This window comes from Salmo salar, chromosome 12 (genome assembly GCF_965601325.2).
Source record: "Salmo salar chromosome 12, fSalSal1, whole genome shotgun sequence".
Classification (NCBI taxonomy): Eukaryota; Metazoa; Chordata; class Actinopteri; order Salmoniformes; family Salmonidae; genus Salmo; species Salmo salar.
Window position 1 is genome coordinate 84,368,470 of NC_138302.1, and position 24,125 is coordinate 84,392,594.

General features: G+C 42.5%; 1 protein-coding gene across 1 annotated transcript in view; it reads left to right on the forward strand.

Annotated features, from left to right (window-relative positions):
- The window catches only part of LOC106565755 (caM kinase-like vesicle-associated protein), a 103,812-nt gene that overhangs the window by 65,792 nt on the left and 13,895 nt on the right, over positions 1-24,125 (forward strand). The window contains exons 2-3 of the mRNA XM_014133238.3: positions 21,866-21,973; positions 22,272-22,403. Of these exons, the coding sequence (XP_013988713.1) occupies positions 21,879-21,973; positions 22,272-22,403 (227 nt within the window). The 5' untranslated portion in view covers positions 21,866-21,878. The remainder of the gene's footprint in view (positions 1-21,865; positions 21,974-22,271; positions 22,404-24,125) is intronic.

Consider the following 24,125-nt stretch of genomic DNA (forward strand, 5'->3'; position numbering starts at 1 on the left):
CATTAGATTATGTCAGCAGACTACCCAGCCAGAAATAATCAGACACCCATTTTTCAAGCTAGCATATAATGTCACATAAACCCAAACCACAGCTAAATGCAGCACTAACCTTTGATGATCTTCATCAGATGACAACCCTAGGACATTATGTTATACAATACATGCATGTTTTGTTCAATCAAGTTCATATTTATATAAAAAAACAGCTTTTTACATTAGCATGTGACTAGCATGTGACTAGCATTCCCACCGAACACTGCCGGTGAATTTACTAAATTACTCACGATAAATGTTCACAAAAAACATAACAATTATTTAAAGAATTATAGATACAGAACTCCTCTATGCACTCGCTATGTCTGATTTTAAAATAGCTTTTCGGTGAAAGCACATTTTGCAATATTCTCAGTAGATAGCCCGGCATCACAGGGCTAGCTATTTAGACACCCAGCAAGTTTAGCACTCACCAAAGTCAGATTTACAATAAGAAAAATGTTATTACCTTTGCTGTTCTTCGTCAGAATGCACTCCCAGGACTTCTACTTCAATAACAAATGTTGGTTTGGTCCCAAATAATCCATTGTTATATCCAAATAGCGGCGTTTTGTTTGTGCTCAAGACACTATCCGAAAGGGTAAATAAGGGTGACGAGCATGGCGCATTTCGTGACCAAAAAATTCTAAATATTCCATTACCGTACTTCGAAGCATGTCAACCGCTGTTTAAAATCTTAAAATTTCTCGTAAAAAAGCGATAATATTCCGACCGGGAAAGCGTGTATACGTACAAAGAGAGAGAAAATAAAAGCATGGGATCCCCTCGTGCACGAGCCTGAGTCTCACAGTACTGTGACCAGCCACTATCCAAACGCGCTACTTTTTTTCAGCCAGAGCCTGCAAAGCCACGATTCAGCTTTTTGCCGCCTTCTGAGAGCCCATGGGAGCCGTAGGAAGTGTCACGTAACAGCAGAGATCCCCTGTATTGGATAGAGATAATCAAGAAGGGCAAGAAATTGTCAGACAGGGCAGTTCCTGCATGGAATCTTCTCAGGTTTTGGCCTGCCAAATGAGTTCTGTTATACTCACAGACACCATTCAAACAGTTTTAGAAACTTTGGAGTGTTTTCTATCCAAAGCTAATAATTATATGCATATTCTAGTTTCTGGGCAGGAGTAATAATCAGATTAAATCGGGTACGTTTTTTATCCGGCCGTGAAAATACTGCCCCCTAGCAGGTTAATACTGCCCCCTAACAGGTTAAGAACACATTCTTATTTTCAATGACGACCTAGGAACGGGGGTTAACTGCCTTGTTCAGGGGGGATTCGTTTTTGCAACCTTCCGGTTACTAGTCCAACGCTCTAACCACCTGCCTTACATTGCACTCCACGAGGAGCCTGCATGGCATGCTGACGACCTGTTACGCGAGGGCAGCAAGAAGCCAAGGTAAGTTGCTAGCTAGCATTAAACTTATCTTATAGAAAACTATCAATCATAACATAATCACTAGTTAACTACACATGGTTGATGATATTACTAGTTTATCTAACGTGCCCTGCGTTGCATATAATTGATGCGGTGCCTGTTAATTTCTCATTGAATCACAGCCTACTTCGACAAACAGGTGTTGATTTAACAAGCGCATTTGCGAATAAAGCACTGTCGTTGCACAAATGTACCTAACCATAAACATCAATGCCTTTCTTTAAAACCAATACACAAGTATATATTTTTAAACCTGCATCTTTAGTTAATATTGCCTGCTAACATGAAATTGTGTCACTTATCTTGCGTTCATTGCACACAGTCAGGGTATATGCAACAGTTTGGGCTGCCTGGCTCGTTGCGAACTAATTTGCCAGAATTTTACATAATTATGACATTGAATGTTTTGCAATGTAACAGGAATATTTAGACTTAAGGATGCCACCCGTTAGATAAAATACCGAACGGTTCCGTATTTCACTGAAAAAATAAACGTTTTGTTTTCGAGATGATAGTTTCCAGATTCGACCATATTAATGACCTAAGGCTCATATTTCTGTGTGTTATTATGTTATAATTAAGTCTATGATTTGATATTTGATAGAGCAGTCTGACTGAGCAGTGGTAGGCACCAGCAGGCTCGTAAGCATTCATTCAAACGGCACTTTTGTGCATTTTGCCAACAGCTCTTCGCTGTGCTTCAACTGTTTATGACTTCAAGCCGGGTGGGTATAATTTGTGGAACGTTCCAACAGGAATCTATTCCAAAAACTTCGTAAATAACAAGGTTGCCAAAAAACAACACAAACAATGTTGTATAGCGGCAGAATAAGATACCGGGTAGGGAGTGGTCTATTTCATTGCGTTTTTCACTCATCACGTTTATTCCGAAAAATGTCTGCCTCACTCTGGTTGCCTATGGACAAACATTAAGAATAAGCTACGTGGTGAGTTGATGCCTATTCGGCAGCTAGTTAGCTAGGTTTGTATGCGTTGCTACTTTGTATGTGTTGTTGGTTGGCAACCTTTTACTTTACGTTTTTTGGAACAGATTCCTGTTGGAACATTCCACAAATTATACCCACCCTTTCAAGCCTATCAACTCCCAAGATTAGGCTGGTGTAACCGTTGTGAAATGGCTAGCTAGTTTGCGGGGTGCGCGCTAATCGCTTTTCAAACGTCACTCGCTCTGAGACTTGGAGTAGTTGTTTCCCTTCCTCTATATGGGTAACTCTGCTTCGAGGGTGGCTGTTGTCGATTTGTTCCTGGTTCGAGCCCAGGTAGGAGGGAGGAGAGGGACGGAAGCTATACTGTTACACTGGCAATACTAAAGTGCCTATAAGAACATCCAATAGGCAAAGGTATATGAAATACAAATCGTATTGAGAGAAATAGTCCTATAATTCCTATAATAACTACAACCTAATACTTCTTACCTGGGAATATTGAAGACTCATGTTAAAAGGAACCACCAGCTTTCATATGTTCCCATGTTCTGAGCAAGGCACTTAAACGTTAGCTTTCTTACATGGCACATATTGCACTTTTACTTTCTTCTCCAACACTTTGTTTTGCATTATTTAAACCGAATTGAACATGTATCATTATTTATTTGAGGCTAAATTGATTTTATTGATGTATTATATTAAGTTAAAATAAGTGTTCATTCAGTATTGTTGTAATTGTCATTATTAAAAATAAATAAATGGGGGGGGGGGGGGGGAAATCGGCCGATTAATCGGTAGCAGACTTTTTTTGGCCCTCCGATAATCGGCATCGGTATCAGCGTTGAAAAATTATAATCGGTCGACCACTACTGTCTTCGCAAGCGCCTGAGTGACTGCCCCTCTACTTACACCCATTTGGGGTAATGAGGGACAGGTGGGACCAATTCCAGGTGCCAACTGGTTGCAGCACCTGGACTGGGTAGTGTTGGTGTTGAATCAGGTCATCTACAAGTCTCTGCTAGGTAAAGCCCCGCCTTATTTCAGCTCACTGGTCACCATAGCAGCACCCACGAGTAGCATGCGCTCCAGCAGGTATATCTCACGGGTCACCCCTAAAGCCAATTCTTCCTTTGGCCGCCTCTCCTTCCAGTTCTCTGCTGCCAATGACTGGAACGAACTGAAAAAATCTCTGAAGCTGGAGACTCTTACCTCCCTCACTAGCTTTAAGCACCAGCTGTCAGAGCAGCTCACAGATCACTGCACCTGTACATAGCTCATCTGTAAATAGCCCATTCAATATACCTCATCCCCATACTGTATTTATTTATTTATCTTGCTCCTTTGCAGCCCAGTATCTCTACTTGCACATTCATCTTCTGCACACCCTACCATTCCAGTGTTTAATTGCTATATTGTAATTACTTCGCCACCATGGCCTATTTATTGCCATACCGCTCTTATCCTACCTCATTTGCACATGCTGTATATAGATTTTTCTACTGTATTATTGATTGTATGTTTGTTTATTCCATGTGTAACTCTGTGTTGTTGTATGTGTCGAACTGCTTTGCTTTATCTTGGCCAGGTCGCAGTTGCAAATGAGAACTTGTTCTCAACTAGCCTACCTGGTTAAATAAAGGTGAAATAAAAAAAAGAAAATCACCAGCTCCAGTTGGTGCCTGTAGAGCTGTCCATGGTGCTGACTCGACTTGGCCTCTCTAGCTCTCTGGAGCTGACCAAGCTCCTGCTCCTTCCTTCGTAGCTCTCTGCTTGCCGCCAGGTTGCCACAATACTAAAAAATAACCCCTAACCTAGGTACAGTGGGGGTCTTAAATGATTGACACCCTTGATAAAGATGAGCAAAAATTACTGTACAAAATAAATCATTCAAATAATGAGCTATAATGTATGCAAAAAAAGGGGACATTCTATTATTTTATACTAATACAATTGCTCAGAGAAAGAGATTTTGTTTAACAAGTAATATTTGAGCAGCAGCAGCTGAAAAATGAGCTCCTACAAATATTGAAATTTACATGGTTTTTAGAGTGAAGTACATCGGAAAAAAGCAAAAGAAAACTGCAAGACTGAATAGGAGAAAAAACAAGCAACAAACAAAGAAGATAGGCTTTTGAAAAATAACTATTTTTCATAAAATTGTAGTTATCTTAGCTAGCTGAATTGTTTACCAGTTGCTAAGCAGTTGCTAGGGACTCTTTTGGAAGAAGCTAGCTAGCTAACGAAGAACAACAAAGAATATCTAGTTAACAGAAGAAAAGAAAGAGAAAATCAGGACAGAAGAAAAAGGATATCAAAGTGAAACAGTTCTCTAAAGACACAAGAGACAATAATACAAGAAACAACACTTCTGTAGCTTGTCAACTATGTGTCTGTCTATCCCTGTTCTCTCCCCTCTGCACAGGCCATACAAACGCTTCACACCGCGTGGCCGCTGCCACTCTAACCTGGTGGTCCCAGCGCGCACGACCCACGTGGAGTTCCAGGTCTCCGGCAGCCTCTGGAACTGCCGGTCTGCAGCCAACAAGGCTGAGTTCATCTCAGCCTATGCTACCCTCCAGTCCCTAGACTTCCTGGCGCTGACGGAAACATGGATTACCACAGATAACACTGCTACTCCTACTGCTCTCTCTTCGTCTGCCCACGTGTTCTCGCATACCCCTAGAGCATCGAGCCAGCGGGGTGGTAGCACTGGAATCCTCATCTCTCCCAAGTGGACATTCTCTCTTTCTCCCCTGACCCATCTGTCTATCTCCTCATTTGAATTCCATGCTGTCACAGTTACCAGCCCTTTCAAGCTTAACATCCTTATCATTTATCGCCCTCCAGGTTCCCTTGGAGAGTTCATCAATGAGCTTGACGCCTTGATAAGTTCCTTTCCTGAGGATGGCTCACCTCTCACAGTTCTGGGTGACTTTAACCTCCCCACGTCTACCTTTGACTCATTCCTCTCTGCCTCCTTCTTTCCACTCCTCTCCTCTTTTGACCTCACCCTCTCACCTTCCCCCCCTACTCACAAGGCAGGCAATACGCTTGACCTCATCTTTACTAGATGCTGTTATTCCACTAATCTCATTGCAACTCCCCTCCAAATCTCCGACCACTACCTTGTATCCTTTTCCCTCTTGCTCTCATCCAACACTTCTCACTCTGCCCCTACTCGGATGTTATTGCGCCGTCCCAACCTTCGCTCTCTCTCTCCCGCTACTCTCTCCTCTTCCATCCTATCATCTCTTCCCTCTGCTCAAACCTTCTCCAACCTATCTCCTGATTCTGCCTCCTCAACCCTCCTCTCCTCCCTTTCTGCATCCTTTGATTTTCTCTGTCCCCTATCCTCCAGGCCAGCTCGGTCCTCCCCTCCTGCTCCGTGGCTCGACGACTCACTACGAGCTCACAGAACAGGGCTCCGGGCAGCCGAGCGGAAATGGAGGAAAACTCGCCTCCCTCCTCTCTACATTCTCCTCTTCTGTCTCTGCTGCTAAAGCCACTTTCTACCACTCTAAATTCCAAGCATCTGCCTCTAACCCTAGGAAGCTCTTTGCTACCTTCTCCTCCCTCCTGAATCCTCCTCCCCCCCCCCCCCCTCCTCCCTCTCTGCGGATGACTTCGTCAACCATTTTGAAAAGAAGGTTGACGATATCCGATCCTCGTTTGCTAAGTCAAACGACAACGCTGGTCCTGCTCACACTGCCCTACCCTGTGCTTTGACCTCTTTCTCCCCTCTCTCTCCAGATGAAATCTCGCGTCTTGTGACGGCCGGCCGCCCAACAACCTGCCCACTTGACCCTATCCCCTCCTTTCTTCTCCAGACCATTTCCGGAGACCTTCTCCCCTTCCTCACCTCGCTCATCAACTCATCCTTGACCGCTGGCTACGTCCCTTCCGTCTTCAAGAGAGCGAGAGTTGCACACCTTCTGAAAAAACCTACACTCGATCCCTCCGATGTCAACAACTACAGACCAGTATCCCTTCTTTCTTTTCTCTCCAAAACTCTTGAACGTGCCGTCCTTGGCCAGCTCTCCTGCTATCTCTCTCAGAATGACCTTCTTGATCCTAATCAGTCAGGTTTCAAGACTGGGCATTCAACTGAGACTGCTCTTCTCTGTGTCACGGAGGCTCTCCGCACTGCTAAAGCTAACTCTCTCTCCTCTGCTCTCATCCTTCTAGACCTATCTGCTGCCTTTGATACTGTGAACCATCAGATCCTCCTCTCCACCCTCTCCGAGTTGGGCATCTCCGGCGCGGCCCACGCTTGGATTGCGTCCTACCTGACAGGTCGCTCCTACCAGGTGGCGTGGCAAGAATCTGTCTCCGCACCATGCGCTCTCACCACTGGTGTCCCCCAGGGCTCTGTTCTAGGCCCTCTCCTATTCTCGCTATACACCAAGTCACTTGGCTCTGTCATATCCTCACATGGTCTCTCCTATCATTGCTATGCAGACGACACACAATTAATCTTCTCCTTTCCCCCTTCTGATAACCAGGCGGCGAATCGCATCTCTGCATGTCTGTCAGACATATCAGTGTGGATGACGGATCACCACCTCAAGCTTAACCTCGGCAAGACGGAGCTGCTCTTCCTCCCGGGGAAGGACTGCCCGTTCCATGATCTCGCCATCACGGTTGACAACTCCCTTGTGTCCTCCTCCCAGAGTGCTAAGAACCTTGGCGTGATCCTGGACAACACCCTGTCGTTCTCCACTAACATTAAGGCGGTGACCCGATCCTGTAGGTTCATGCTCTACAACATTCGCAGAGTACGACCCTGCCTCACACAGGAAGCGACGCAGGTCCTAATCCAGGCACTTGTCATCTCCCGTCTGGATTACTGCAACTCGCTGTTGGCTGGGCTCCCTGCCTGTGCCATTAACCTCTATGGGCTAGGTGGGACGCAAGCGTCCCACCCGTGGTGCACTCCATCAACAGCAGGTGCATTTCAAGAGCGGCAAATTTGAATCCAAATAAATGTCAAAATTCAAATTTTTCAAACATACAACTATTTTACACCCTTTGAAAGATAAACATCTCCTTAATCTAACCACGTTTTACGATTTCAAAAAGGTTTTACGGCGAAAGCATAAATTTAGAGTATGTTAGGACAGTACATTTACAAGAGTTGTGTGTAATGTTGTGCCAATTCAAAGACAGGCGTCACCAAAACCATAAAATCAGCTAAAATTATGCACTAACCTTTTACAATCTCCAACAGATGACACTCCTAGGACATTGTGTTAGACAATGCATGCATTTTTAGTTCTATCAAGTTCATATTTATATCCAAAAACAGCGTTTTACTGTGGCGTTGATGTTCAGGAAATCGTTTCCCTCCAATAACCGGCATTCAAGTCAGCACCACAAATTAAATAATTAAAATTAGAAAACATTGGTAAAATATTATATTGTCATTTAAAGAATTATAGATTTACATCTCTTGAACGCAATCAACTTGCCAGATTTAAAAATAACCTTACTGGGAAATCACACTTTGCAATAATCTGAGCACTGCGCCCAGAAAAATACGCGTTGCGATACAGACTAGCCGCCATGTTGGGGAGATCTAAAATCGAAAATACTATGTAAATAATCCATTACCTTTGATTCTCTTCATCAGATGTCACTTCCAGGTATCACAGGTCCATAACGAATGTAGTTTTGTTCAAAAAAGCTCATCATTTATGTCCAAAAATCTCCGTCTTGTTAGCACATGATCTAAGCCCGCCGGACTTCACTTCATGAACGAGGGGAAAAAATATATTTATGTTCGTTCAAACATGTCAAACGTTGTATAGCATAAATCATTAGGGCCTTTTTTAACCAGAACATGAATAATATTCAAGGTGGACGAATGCATTCTCTTTTATAACGTATTGGAACGAGGGTACCCAACATGAACTCGCGCGCCAGGTGTCTAATGGGCCATCATCGTTCCATGGCTCTTGTTCGGTCAGATCTCCCTCCAGAAGACTCAAAACACTTTGTAAAGGCTGGTGACATCTAGTGGAAGCAATAGGAAGTGCCAAAATATTCCTCAGCCCCTGTGTTTTCCAATGGCATAGGTTTAAAGGTAATACAACACATCAGGTATCCACTTCCTGTCAGAAAATGTCTCAGGGTTTTGCCTGCCAAATGAGTTCTGTTATACTCACAGACACCATTCAAACAGTTTTAGAAACTTTAGAGTGTTTTCTATCCATATATAATAAGTATATGCATATTCTAGTTACTGGGTAGGATTAGTAACCAGATTAAATCGGGTAAATTTTTTTATCCAGCCGTGCAAATACTGCCCCCTAGACCTAACAGGTTAAACCCCTACAACTCATCCAGAACGCCGCAGCCCGTCTGGTGTTCAACCTTCCCAAGTTCTCTCACGTCACCCCGCTCCTCCGCTCTCTCCACTGGCTTCCAGTTGATGCTCGCATCCGCTACAAGACCATGGTGATTGCCTACGGAGCTGTGAAGGGAACGGCACCTCCATACCTTCAGGCTCTGATCAGGCCCTACACCCAAACAAGGGCACTGCGTTCATCCACCTCTGGCCTGCTGGCCCCCCTACCTCTGAGGAAGCACAGTTCCCGCTCAGCCCAGTCAAAACTGTTCGCTGCTCTGGCACCCCAATGGTGGAACAAGCTCCCTCACGACGCCAGGACAGCGGAGTCAATCACCACCTTCCGGAGACACCTGAAACCCCACCTCTTTAAGGAATACCTAGGATAGGATAAAGTAATCCTTCTAACCACCCCCCCCCCCTTAAAAGATTTAGATGCACTATTGTAAAGTGGTTGTTCCACTGGATATCATAAGGTGAATGCACCAATTTGTAAGTCGCTCTGGATAAGAGCGTCTGCTAAATGACTTAAATGTAAATGTAAATGTAAATATATTTTTTTCTCAAAAAGGTAGGGGTAAAAATGATTGACACTCCTGTTTTCAATACCTTTCAGTATCTCACCTTGCGAGGATAACGGCACTGAGCCTTTTTCGAAAATGTTTTATGAATTGGTGTCAGGAGGTCTATGTGTAGCTGGTGTATAGGAGTCAGGCGCAGGACAGCAGATAAGAGTAAATAAATGTATTTTACTCAACATAATATAAATGCAATACAAAAACAGAGCCCACAATAACGGACCTACCTACATAGAAACAATCACTCACAAACAAACATGGGGGAACAGAGGGTTAAATAATGAACAGGTAATTGGTGGATTGAAACCAGGTGTGTAAGACAAAGACAAAACAAATGGAAAATGAAAAGTGGATCGGCGATGGCTAGAAGGCCGGTGATGTCGAACGCCGAACGCCGCCCGAACAAGGAGAGGGACCGACTTCGGAGGAAGTCGTGACAGTTGGAGAACACATTGGGAGGGATCTTAGACCATTCATCCATACAAAATCCTTCCAGTTACTTGATACCCTTCATCTGCACTTATGGACTGCCCTCTTCATTTCAAACCACAGGTTTTCCACCATATTATACAGTAGGTATGGGGTTCTTTAATGCCAAACCCACCACTGGTGTGTGTTGCCAAAGAGCTCTATGATAGTTCTTCTGGAAGGTTCCCCCATCTCCACAGAGGAACTCTGGAGCTCTGTCAGAGTGACCATCAGGTTCTTGGTCACCTCCTTGACTAAGGCCCTTATCCCCCAACTGCTCAATTTGGCCGGGCGGCCAGCTCTAGGAACAGTCCTTCGACCTCATGGCTTGGTTTTTGCTCTGACATGCATTGTCATCTGTGGGACCTTATATAGACAGGTGTGTGCCTTTCCAAATCTTGTCCAATCAATTGAATTTACCACAGGTGGACTCCAATCAAGTTGTAGAAACATCTCAAGGATGATCAATGGAAACAGGACGCACATGAGCTCAAATTCGAGTCTCCTAGCAAAGGGTCTGAGTACTTATGTAAAAAAAAGTATTTCAGTTTTTTTATATTTAATAAATTAGAAAACATTTCTAAAAACCTGTTTTCGCTTTGTCATTATGGGGTATTGTGTGTAGATTGATTAGAATATTTCTATTTATTTAATCCATTTTAGAATAAGGCGGTAACGTAACAAAATGTAGAAAAGGGGAAGTGGTCTGAATATTTTCAGAATGCACTGTACACTGCACTTGATTAACATCCCTGTTTTCAAGGGTTACACTGCAAAAGGACTGCAGCAAAAAATATAAAATAAACAGTGTTATTTTGGACGCAGTATTTGCAGCGTACTGCATTTATACTGTACTCTAACTACAGTTATACTGCAGTGTACTGCATATATACTGCACTCTGACTGCAATATTTTTCATAAGGGCATCTCAGTCTCCAGACTTGAAACCCATCAAAACCTGTGGTTTGAACTGAAGAGGACAGCCCATAAGCACAGACGAAGAATATCAAGGAACTGGAAGGATTCCCCCCAATATGTTCTCCAACTCATAAAACATTTTTGAAAAAGGCTCATTGCCGTTATCCTTGCAAGATGAGGTATTGAAAGGTATTGATTTATAAAATCACAATATCTCACGTACTGTACTGTACACAAGCTGAGTGCTAATTCATTATTTTGGCCCTCTGTTCTGCTCCTTTCATCCATAAAAGTTCACTTTGAATCGGAGACAGCCTTGACGTTAATGGGACTTTTTACTGTTATACAACCTTGCTGGGAAACGTTCATTTGCATATCTGCATGCAAGGCGGCTTTACTCTTCACAGCCTAATGGCTGCAAATGCAATAATTCACTTTTTTATTGCCTTTTGTAAACATACATTAGATTTAACATATTCATTGGTGTTATCACATCTGTCGGGGCAACTTTCATTTCATCTGATAGGAATTTAAAGGTGTTTAATTAAGAAAACCCTGCAGTTCTGATTTTCTCTGCCTCAGTAAGGTTGCAGGGAAGGTGGGTGAGGCCCCTACCTCATATGTTATACATGGTTAGAGAAATAGGCTATGGAAATAGTATACTACTGTATGGAAAGAGTGTACTGTATGGATGTTGTCCACATTGTGTACAGTTCTGTAATTGGTTGTTTTGTCGCCATACTCTTGCTAGTAGTGCACTTATTCAAGAGAAAGGGAAAAGGAAAGGTGGATACGTCGTCAGTTGTACAACTGAATGCATTCAACGGAAATGTGTCTTCCGCATTTAACCCAACCCCTCGGCGCCTGGAGAACAGTGGGCTAACTGCCTTGCTCAAGCCACAAGGAATGCGACTAAACACACAAAACATCTCAGGGAGAATAAAGAGTCAATCCAGAATATTCCTTAAATGTGAGTCTTAAAATATTATGCCCTTTTTGTTTACTTCTTTATGGCTAGTTGCAGCATTTAATTTCAAAGTGTTTCCCGGGGGCGACCTTTGGCTGGGTCTGCTTTGCCTCTGACAGCACTGACATTCAGCCCACACTTAACCAGCCAAACAGCCCCTAGACTGGTCCTCTCCTCCATACTGCCAAGCCTCGCGCTGAGAAAACAACACACAATTCTCCAGTCTGTCTCCACAGTGGCAATTTTCCTGCAATTATCACACGTTGCTCGTTAATCCAAAAGCCAACACAGTAACATCTCTTCAATTTTCTCTAGACTCCTCTGTACTTATTGCCTGTTTGCATGTTTTCTGCCATCTTCTTTGTATTTCAAGTTGCTAGTACTGGAACAAACAAGTCAGGTTTGCTCACTATAACAATCCCTCTTCAAAGTCACCCTCAACAGCACAGCATACATTTTGAAGTCATGGTTAGGTTGAGTGAAATGGTGTAATAACATGCCAAGTCTTCAAAGCCTTTATTTTCGGTGATCCTCTCTCCCATCGGAGTGCAAGACAGTAAAAGGCAAACATTAGAACATCAGCATCCTTCTGACACCAGTCTTTCCTCAGCCAATACAGTTGTCGTCCTGCCCCTCCATATTGACCATATCATAGTCACTCAACTGCAGGGTGGGAGAGACACATTTATAGCCATCCTACCTCTGCAGCAATCCCCAGAAGTCAGGACGGATGAAAGAAATGAATGTTAGGGATGTTCATTTTGGAATGGTGCAAGAAAGAGAAATAGAGGGAGAAAAAAGAGAGTGAGTGGATTCAGACAGCAATGCAACAATTGCACACACTTTTCCTCCATTGCATTAGAGGGAGAAATAGAGTTAGAGACATAGAGAAATGATATCGAGAAAAAGAGTGAGAAAGAAAGAAAAGTAAACAACAAAGTCTCAGCAGAGACATTTCATGGTGGGATTAGGCAGGAAGACAGTTCTGTTCTGTAGGTAAAGCTTACCAACCCAGACAGATACCACTCATTTCTCCATTGCATTCGTCATACCGCCAGGTAAAATAATCCCCTTTACTGCAGTGTTTAATCAGTGTGTTTAACTTAATCCCAGCTTTATCCCAACTCAAGAGGTAAGGGAGGTTCACATCGATTTCAATGGACATGAGAGAAGTCTAATTTGCTCATCACCTTGCCTCATCGGAAAAAGTATGCTGCTTCTAACAATCCTGGCTCTTTGTCCTTATCCATTTTCCTTCTCATAATTCATTGCTGTGTCTGCAAAAAATCATCAGTGATATAGAAGGCCGCCCACGGCAGGGCTACTGGCTGTGTGAGGGTCACACTGCCGAATGCTGTAAAGCATTTCACACAATCTCTTCACCCCATTGGAAGATTACAGTAGAAACACAGGATGATACTGCTCGACTTATGTGGATGGTGATTACACTGTGTCATTGCATAGTTGATATCACTGCCTTGTGCCTCTGGTCTCTAAGTGAATGAATCAATTATATGCGATAAGCAGCTTAAAGTGTGTACTTTAGGTTAATTCTCAGCCTTTTTTTTCAGAGAATCTAAGAATAAGTACTAAACTCAGCAAAAAAAGAAACATGCCTTCTTCAGGACCCTGTCTTTCAAAGATAATTTGTAAAAATCCAAATAACTTCATAGATCTTCATTGCAAAGGGTTTAAACACTGTTTCCCATGCTTGTTCAGTGAACCATAAACAATTCATGAACATGCACCTGTGGAACAGTCGTTAAGACACTAACAGTTTACAGATGGTAGGCAATTAAGGTCACAGTTATGAAAATTTAGGACACTAAAGAGGCCTTTCTACTGACTCTGCAAAACACCAAAAGAAAGGGCCCCTGCTCATCTGCATGAACGTGCCTTAGGCATGCTGCAAGGAGGCATGAAGACTGCAAATGTGTCCAGGGCAATAAATTACAATGTCCGTACTGTGAGACGCTTAAGACAGAGCTACAGGGAGACAGGACGGACAGCTGATCGTCCTCGCAGTGGCAGACCACGTGTAACAACACCTGCACAGGATCGGTACATCCGAACATCACACCTGCGGGACAGGTACAGGATGGCAACAACAACTGCCCGAGTTACACTAGGAACGCACAATCCCTCCATCAGACTGTCCGCAATAAGCTGAGAGAGGCTGGACTGAGGGCTTGTAGGCCTGTTGTAAGGCAGGTCCTCACCAGACATCACCGGCAACAGCGTCGCCTATGGGCACAAACCCACCGTTGCTGGACGAGACAGGACTGGCAAAAAGTGCTCTTCACTGACGAGTCGCAGTTTTGTCTCACCAGGGGTGATGGTTGGATTCATGTTTATCGTCGAAGGCATGAGCGTTACACCGAGGCCAGAGTACACCATACTCTGTAACTCAGGCAGTTGTTGTTGCCAGTACACCGTACTCTGGAGCGGGATCGATTTGGAGGTGGAGGGTCCGTCATGGTCTGGGGCGGTGTGTCACAGCATCATCGGACTGAGCTTGTTGTCATTGCAGGCAATCTCAACGCTGTGCGTTACAGGGACGACATCCTCCTCCCTCATGTGGTAACCTTCCTGCAGGCTCATCCTGACATGACCCTCCAGCATGACAATGCCACCAGCCATACTGCTCATTCTGTGCGCGATTTCCTGCAAGACAGGAATGTCAGTGTTCTGCCATGGCCAACGAAGAGCCCAGATCTCAATCCCATTGAGCACGTCTGGGACCTTTTTGGATCGGAGGGTGAGGGCTAGGGCCATTCCCCCCAGAAATGTCTGGGAACTTGCAGGTGCCTTGGTGGAAGAGTGGGGTAACATCTCACAGCATGAAATGGCAAATCTGGTGCAGTCCATGAGGATGAGATGCACTGCAGTACTTAATGCAGATGGTGGCCACACCAGATACTGACTGTTACTTTTGATTTTGACCCCCCCTTGTTCAAGGACACATTATTCCATTTCTGTTAGTCACATGTCTGTGGAACTTGTTCAGTTTGTGTCTCAGTTGTTGAACCTTGTTATATTAATTCAAATGTTTACACATGTTAAGTTTGCTGATAATAAACGCAGTTGACAGTGAGAGGACGTTTCTTTTTTGCTGAGTTTATGTACGTTTTCCTCTAATAGACCTCTAGCCTAACCAACCCCGTCATCAGAGAGCTGTGTTTCCTCTGCAAGCCTGGTCTCATAGACTAAACGTAACATAGTAAATGTTAAATCAGGGACACTCAGATTAGTATGATATGTTTCATTTGGTATGGTTACGTACTGTAAGACAGATGGTTACTTAAGACAAAAACGAAAGTAGGGTGGTTGGTCATGGTGGATGGGTGGGCGTATAACGCGAATGTCTAGCAACCCAAAGGTTGCAAGTTTGATTCTCATCACAGACAACTTTAGCATTTTAGCCAATTAGCAACTTTTCAACTACTTACTACTTTTTATCTACTTTGCAACTACTTAGCATGTTAGCTAACCCTTCCCCTAGCCTAGCTAACATTAGCCAGCTAGCTAATGTTAGCCACCTAGCTAGAATTCGTAACATATCATACATTTGGCAAATTCGTAACATACAGTACATTTTGCGAATTAGTAACATATTGTACGTTTTCACATTTATAACATATAGTATGAATTGTAATTTGTAACATTTATGAAATGAGTGATGGACATCCACAAATTAATACATACCATACAAAATGTAGCATATCATACTAAATGGAGTGTCTCAGATTTACATACAGAATAATATGAAATGCTCTGAAACCAGGTTGCCTCCACAGTTCGATATCAAAGAAATATCATTCTCTGTGAACCTGTGTGTTGAGTGACTTCAGAGTGACAGAGTAGAAAGCTAATCGGCGGTTCTGTGTAAAAGTCAACCTGAGCATGCACAAATAAAGTGAGTCTGAAACCATGTTCATAATTATCCTTAAAGTCTATATGTTGGAGGTCAGGCTTAGTATGAAAAGTTTAAATAGGAAATTGCAGGTATTTTGACCAATAAAGGGTAGGTTGCCAAGTCTCAAAAAAGGGTTTTCAGTCAATCATATTTCATGGCTTTTAGAAAGGGCTCACAGAGCTTTTTGCTTTTTTTCTACTCACAGTTGTCCCCCAATGTTACTTATGAAGATGAGATTACAGGGTAGCAATACAGACTGAATTGAAGTGTCGTGAGTTTTGTTTGCGTGTTCTACAGTCTTGTAAAGATAGGGACTGGGACAGGTAATGTATCATCCATAACGTATTTTGGGGGGGGGGAAGTTGTTATAAAACATTCACTTTCATCAAGGTTTTATATGGTATCTAATTGGTTTTGTTATTTTCATTGTCAGTATCCTTTTTCAGCATTATGATATCCGTAACATTCATAACGCTTGTGGATGTGATGGATATTGATGTATCATATCTTGGTTTTAGAAGCTTGTGCATTCACCACCATTTGTGTGATTGTTCTGGGATGTATTCTTCAGACTTTTACTGAAGCAATTCATTGTTGATATCTTGAAAATTATGTGTTTTAGCTAAGATTCTCTTGGAATATACAGTATATGCCGAAAGGCATTTCTCATACATGACAGTACTGATTTCTGGATAGAAAGATTAGATGTGTTTTTCAATAATCTGTGAATAGTCCTACAGTGTATTTTTCAATTGAAAGTCCCCCAGAATATTCAAACCTTATCCAGTGTCCAGAAAAATGGTTTGCTAGTATACGCACAGCTACAGTATATTGTCTCATTTGCATATCTTGTTACAATATTTCAGAAAATTTGTCGGACAAAAAAAAGTATTAATTAAATTGGTAAAGGTACATTTTTAAACACACAGAGTGTACAAAACATTACGAACACCTTCCTAATATTGACTTGCATCAATATTGGCTGCATGACCTTTGGGTGGTGGACCATTCTTGATACACACGGGAAACTGTTGAGCATGAAAACCCCAGCAGCGTTGCAGTTCTTGACACAAACCGGTGTATCTGGCACCTACTAACATACCCCATTCAAGGCACTTAAATATTTTGTCTTACCCATTCACCCTCTGAATGGCACACATACACAATCCATGTTTCAATTGTCTCAAGGGTTACAAATCCTTCATTAACCTGTCTTCTCCCCTTCATCTACACTGATTGAAGTGGATTGAACAAGTGGCATCAATAAGGGATTATAGCTTTCACCTGGATTCACCTAGTCAGTCTATGTCATTGAAAGAGTAGGTGTTCATAATGTTTTGTACACTCAGTGTATATAAAGGGTGTGGTTCCTGGCCTTGTATACTATTCAGGCTACCTGTAATTATCCAATCCTAAGGTACTATGCCTTTTGCTGACATTTTAAAAACATTCTAAATGACAACAGATGTGTTATGAATTTGATCAAGACATCTTTCTGATTTGAATGTCTTTTTCAGACTCTGTAACATCCATAACGGAGGGTGTAACATCCATAACGGAGGGTGTAACATCCATAACGGAGGGTGTAACATCCATAACGGAGGGTGTAACATCCGTAACGGATGTTTTTCCCCTCTAAAGTAATAATGGAAAAGACAATATTTTCAAAATGATCATTTTTGTGTTCAGCTAAGCCTTTCCTTCGAAATGACAATGCGTATTTTGACTTAAGACTTACAAACTCAAACTTTTGCTGATATGTTCAGTCTCCCCAAAAAGCTTGGCCATTTCATGTAGCATCATAACACTTCTTATTTGCAAAATTTCTCCCCCAAATGGGTACTATAGACACACACATCAAAAGTTGAATTTATATTTTGTTTGTCCATTCTGTGAGACATTAAAGTTGTGATTTTGCATGCAAATGTAATGTCCGTAATGTTGCAATCGCCCTAATCTGTAATCACTTCCACTTTTAGGATACATGTTTGTTTGCTTAGATCTGTTACTTTAATGGACATTCATTTTACCTTGGCAGCATCCGATAGAACTCATCAGGGCACTAAAAAAAGAGAACCGTAACAAACAGGCTTTTGTCTGTCTGTCTGTCTGTCTGTCTGTCTGTCTGTCTGTCTGTCTGTCTGTCTGTCTGTCTGTCTGTCTGTCTGTCTGTCTGTCTGTCTGTCTGTCTGTCTGTCTATGTTATAGCCACTTGGGGAAAGAAAATGTTATTTTTATTGTCTTGTATGTGCATTAGTAAAATCTATTTTTTTCCTGATGCATTTGTTAATGGCGAGGCTTGCCAGACCAGCTCTGCTTTAATTTGAATGATGCTCTAGCAGGAGTCTATTTCTTACCCAAGCTGCATTGTCTAATGGAGGGAGGGAGCAAGGAAAGGTGAATGCTTTGTCTCGCCTGCACTACACGACACAAACTCTCCTCGCCTGCGCTACACAACACACTGTCCTCGCCTGCACTACACAACACAAACTCTCTCCTCGCCTGCGCTACACAACACACTGTCCTCGCCTGCGCTACACAACACACTGTCCTCGCCTGCACTACACAACACAAACTCTCTCCTCGCCTGCGCTACACAACACACTGTCCTCGCCTGCACTACACGACACAAACTCTCTCCTCGCCTGCGCTACACAACACACTGTCCTCGCCTGCGCTACACAACACACTGTCCTCGCCTGCACTACACAACACACTGTCCTCGCCTGCGCTACACAACACACTGTCCTCGCCTGCACTACACAACACAAACTCTCTCCTCGCCTGCGCTACACAACACACTGTCCTCGCCTGCACTACACAACACACTGTCCTCGCCTGCGCTACACAACACACTGTCCTCGCCTGCACTACACAACACACTGTCCTCGCCTGCACTACACGACACAAACTCTCTCCTCGCCGGCGCTACACAACACACTGTCCTCGCCTGCACTACACAACACACTGTCCTCGCCTGCACTACACAACACACTGTCCTCGCCTGCACTACACAACACACTGTCCTCGCCTGCACTACACAACACAAACTCTCTCCTCGCCTGCGCTACACAACACACTGTCCTCGCCTGCACTACACAACACACTGTCCTCGCCTGCACTACACGACACAAACTCTCTCCTCGGCTGCGCTACACAGCACACTGTCCTCGCCTGCACTACACAACACACTGTCCTCGCCTGCACTACACAACACACTGTCCTCGCCTGCACTACACAACTCAAACTCTCTCCTCGGCTGCGCTACACAACACACTGTCCTCGCCTGCGCAACACAACACAGACTCTCTTCTCACTTGCGCTACACAGCACAGACTCTATCCTCACCTGTGCTACACAACACAGACTCAACACAGACTCTCTCCTCTCCTGCGCTACACAACACAACACACAATACACTCTCTTCTCACCTGCAATACACAATACACTCTCTCCTTGCCTGCAATACACAATACACTCTCTCCTTGCCTTCAATACACAATACACTCTCTCCTCGCCTGCAATACACAATACACTCTCTCCTTGCCTTCAATACACAATACACTCTCTCCTCGCCTGCAATACACAATACACTCTTCCTTGCCTGCAACACACAATACACTCTCTCCTTGCCTGCAACACACAATACACTCTCTCCTCACCTGCAATACACAATACACTCTCTCTTTGCCTGCGCAACACAAAAGACTAGGCCTGGGTGATATGGCCCAAAAATCATATCTACAATATATTTTTACTATTTTCTACATTGTAGAATAACAATGAAGACGTCAAAACTATGAAATAACACATATAGAATCATGTAGTAACCATAAAAGTGTTAAACAAATCAGAATATATTTTAGATTTTTCAAAGTAGCCACCCTTTTAATTAAAAAAGGACTGTGAGATCTGCATGCTTAAACATCTTCTTAATGGAGGAAAAATGTATACCCATAAATAATGTACTGTGCTTTATGTATGAGTTGAATGTCTGTTTATGAGGGCATTACAGTACATGTCAAAAGTTTGGACAAACCTACTCATTCAAGGGTTTTCTTTATTTTTACTATTTTCTACATTGTAGAATAATAGTGAAGACATCAAAACTATGAAATAACACATGAAATCATGTAGTAATAAAAAAACTACTAAAAACAGAAATATATACTTAAAATATTTGATTCCTCAAAGTAGCCACCCTTTGCCTTGTTGACAGCTTTGCACACTCTTGGCATTCTCTCAACCAGATTCACCTGGAATGCTTTTCCAACATTCTTGAAGGAGTTCCCACATATGCTAAGCACTTTTTGGCTGCTTTTCCTTCACTCTGCGGTCCAACTCATCCCAAACCATCTCAATTGGGTTTAGGTCGGGTGATTGTGGAGGCCAGGTCATCTAATCATTCTCCTTCTTGGTCAAATAGCCCTTACACAGCCTGGAGGTGTGTTTTGGGTCATCATCCTGTTAAAAAATAAATTATAATCCCACTAAGTGCAAACCAGATGGGAGGACGTATCGCTGCAGAATGCTGTGTTAGCCATGCTGGTTAAGTGTGCCTTGAATTCTAAATAAACGCGTCTCACAAAGACATGGCGGTTGGAACCAGAAATCTCAAATTTGGAAGACAGATTTCTACTGTTCTAATGTCCATTACTTGTGTTTCTTGGCCCAAGTAAGTCTCTTCTTCTTATTGGTGTCCTTTAGTAGTGGTTTCGTTGCAGCAATTCGACCATGAAGGCCTGATTCACGCAGTCTCCTCTGAACAGTTGATTTTGAGATGTGTCTGTTTCTTGAACTCTGTGAAGCATTTATTTGGGCTGCAATTTCTGAGGCTGGTAACACGAATTATCTTATCCTCTGCAGCAGAGGTAATTCTGGGTCTTCCTTTCCTGTGGTGGTCCTCATAAGAGCAAGTTTTTTCATAGCGCTTGATGGTTTTTGCGACTGCACTTGAAGAAACTTTCAAAGTTCTTGAATTCTTCCGGCTTGACTGACCTTCATGTCCTAAAGTAATGATGGACTGTCATTTCTCTTTGCTTATTTGACCTGTTCTTGACATAATATGGACTTGGTCTTTTACCAGATAGGGCATACCTTTTCAGAACACAACTGATCAAATGCATTAAGAAGGAAAGAAATTACACAAATTCATTTTTAACAAGGCACACCTGTTAATTGAAATGCATTCCAGGTGACCACGTCATGAAGCTAGTTGAGAGAATGCAAAGATTGAGCAAAGCTGTCATCAAGGCAAAGAGTGGCTACTTTGAAGAATCTCAAATATAAAATATATTTTGATTTGTTTAACACTTTTTTGGTACCATATGATTCCATGTGTTATTTCATAGTTTTGATGTCTACACTATTATTTTACAATGTAGAAAATAGTAAAAAATAAAGAATAACCCTTGAATGAGTAGGTGTGTCCAAACTTTTAACTGGTACTGTATTAACTCATTCACTTATCCAGACAGATTCTCTCTCCAAAATCAAACATTTGTCAATACACTCCTTTCTTTTCATGACTTCCAAAACAGACTTCCAAAACAACTGTATGGCCCTGTCTTTAAGAGACGATACAATACCTCCAAAAAATAACAAAATAACATGCCAATTAAGCTGTCCATAAACTCCTCTGCAGCAAATTTCAATAGGTTGTTCTCCAGTTTCACTCAGTGCTCTTAGAGAGAAGTAGAAGCAGCACTGCGATTAGGTCCATAAATGTCATGCGGAGCCCATAAAGCATTTTCATTCTTCTCAGTGTCCTCTGGTGTTCTGCTCATAAATCGGTCGCTCCTCTTCCCTGATTGGAAATACTTCACTTGTTGCTGTGGCAGGCTGGCAGCCTCGCTGATGGAGCACAATGCATTAGAGTTTCTATTCTCCTGCTCAGCCTCCGTTAGCATTTGGACCCCCCTGTCAGTCAGTTGCCTGCTGCTTTTAAAGTTGAGTCGCCTAGCAGCTCCTTGCATCACGCTCTGCAGCTCATCAAAATGTGGTTTTGTTAATACAAGATTATCAAAGGCTTGTTACAGTAGCCAAGTGAAACAATCGGCTCAACAGTCGTACCATACTGTCTGCTGGCGTTGGGTGTTTATCAGTCCCTCTTTCTCGCCACTGGTGCCATGTTGCATGGTTAAGGGATGCTGTTTGATGTGGTGTGTAATAATGTACAGTCATGGTAAATAGCGTGTGACATTCATTACATGATTCCAGGTCTCTCTCTCTCTCTCTCAGGGCAAGAGTGGCCATGCCATTTGGCTGTTTAACGCTCGGGGAAAAGAAGGATTACAACAATCCCTCGGAGGTGACTGATAAATATGACCTGGGACAGATTGTTAAATCGTAAGTGTGCTGCTAGTGGTCCACCAGACTGAACAAACAGGAAATACATGAAACCCACCATCAACCCTCTAGTCTGGGTTTTTCCTTTGTATGGTATGGCACCAGATTATTTGATAATGTACTAAGTAAAAAATCAATAAGGACAAATGCGTTATTCAAGTCCACCTACAATGTATAGGAAGGCTGTTCCCATAGCCATAATGATACAATCATAATCAAGGGCTTTACTAATTTAGAAACCCATTTACGTTTACTTTGGATGTTTATAAATGTGTGATTTTGTGCATTTCCTTTTCAGGGAGGAGTTCTGTGAGATCTTCAGGGCAAAGGACAAAAACACACTGAAAATGTTTACTTGTAAAAAGTTCTTGAAAAAGGATGGGAGGAAAGTTCGGAAGGCTGCAAAAAATGAGATCCTCATTTTAAAGATGTGAGTTGCTGTTATCAACTTTAAACTCTGCCATCTGTCATTTTGTGTCTGCGTTCACAAAACTATTCTCTGTAAATGAATTTTGTTTTATAACAGATGGTGTATTATTCCTGTAGGCTATGTGAATGTGTAATCTCTATGAGGAATAAGATGTTTCGTTTCTATACACTTTATCTTCTGACAGAATGCGCACAGTGGACATCCATTAGAGCGAAGAACAGGGAAATGTCTGCAGCATTTTTTATGAAAAAGGAAAGCAAATTTCATCCCACTGAATGATCACACTGGGTAGCATTATTTTCTCTAACGGTGTTTATCTCCAACTATTTTTCTCCCATTAGGCTCCTTATTCATCATTCTGTGGCAGCCTCTCTTTCATCACATCCCGCTCCAGTAAAACCAACATTAGCATAACCTGAGCCTTATCAAACAATTTGTTACAGGCAGTAGGGAACTCAAAGAACACAGATGAAAAAGCCAATGTACATAATGGAAGATGAAAGTGTCATTTCTTGAAGGGTTATCTAATACCGTGGAGTCTTTTCTCCCAATACACAAAAGCATGACCTTCATCGGGCTTGCAATTTCAATTGGTTTCTTCAAATTCTCGAACAGGAGGATTTGATATATTTTCTTGTGGTTGGTGGCCATTACTTTCAGTGACTGGAAAATATACCAGTCTGTCAGTCCAATCCCCTGAAGCACCATTGAAAGCCAGCAGCACACCTACCACATACGGCCAATGGTTTCCATGTTGTCTAACATCTGAAGTGTTACACTCTCTCGCCTCGCTGGCAAAACTCACCTTGAAGTTTCTTAGCTTGTGCAGTCGTTATCATGGTCATAGTCAAGCACTCTATACTGTTCTGCCGCATAGTCGTCCTTGCACATACAGTACCAGTCAAAAGTTTGGACACACCTACTCAGGGTTTTTCTGTATTTTTACATTGTAGAATAATAGTTAAGACATAAAAACTATGAAATAACACATATGGAATCATGAATTAACCAAAAAAGTGTTAAACAAATCAAAATAGATTTTATATTTGAGATTCTTCAAAGTAGCCACCCTTTGCCTTGTTGACAGCTTTGCACACTTTTGGCATTCTCTCAACTAGCTTCATGAGGTAATCACCTAAAATGCATTTCAATTAACAGGTGTGCCTTGTTAAAAATGTATTTGTGTAATTTCTTTCCTTCTTAATGCGTTTGGTCAGTTGTGTTGTGACAAGGTAGGGGTGGTATACAGAAGAAAGCCCTATTTAGTAAAAGACCAAGTCCATATTATGTCAAGAACAGCTCAAATAGGCAAAGAGAAATGACAGTCCATCATTACTTTAAGACATGAAGGCCAGTCAAGCCGTAAAATTTCAAGAACTTTGAAAGTTTCTTCAAGTGCAGTTGCAAAAACCATCAAGCGCTATGATGAAACTGGCTCTCATGAGGACCACCAGAGGATAGGAAAATCAGAGTTACCTCTGCTGCAGAGGATAAGTTCATTAGAGTTACCAGCCTAAGAAATCGGCAATTAACTACACCTCAGATTGCAACTCACGGAGTTCAAGTAACAGACACATCTCAAAATCAACTGTTCAGAGGAGACTGCGTGAATCAGGCCATGGTCAAACTGCTGCAACAAAACCCCTACTAAAGGACACCAATAATAAGAAGAGACTTGCTTGGGCCAAGAAACACAAGTAATGGACATTAGAACAGTAGAAA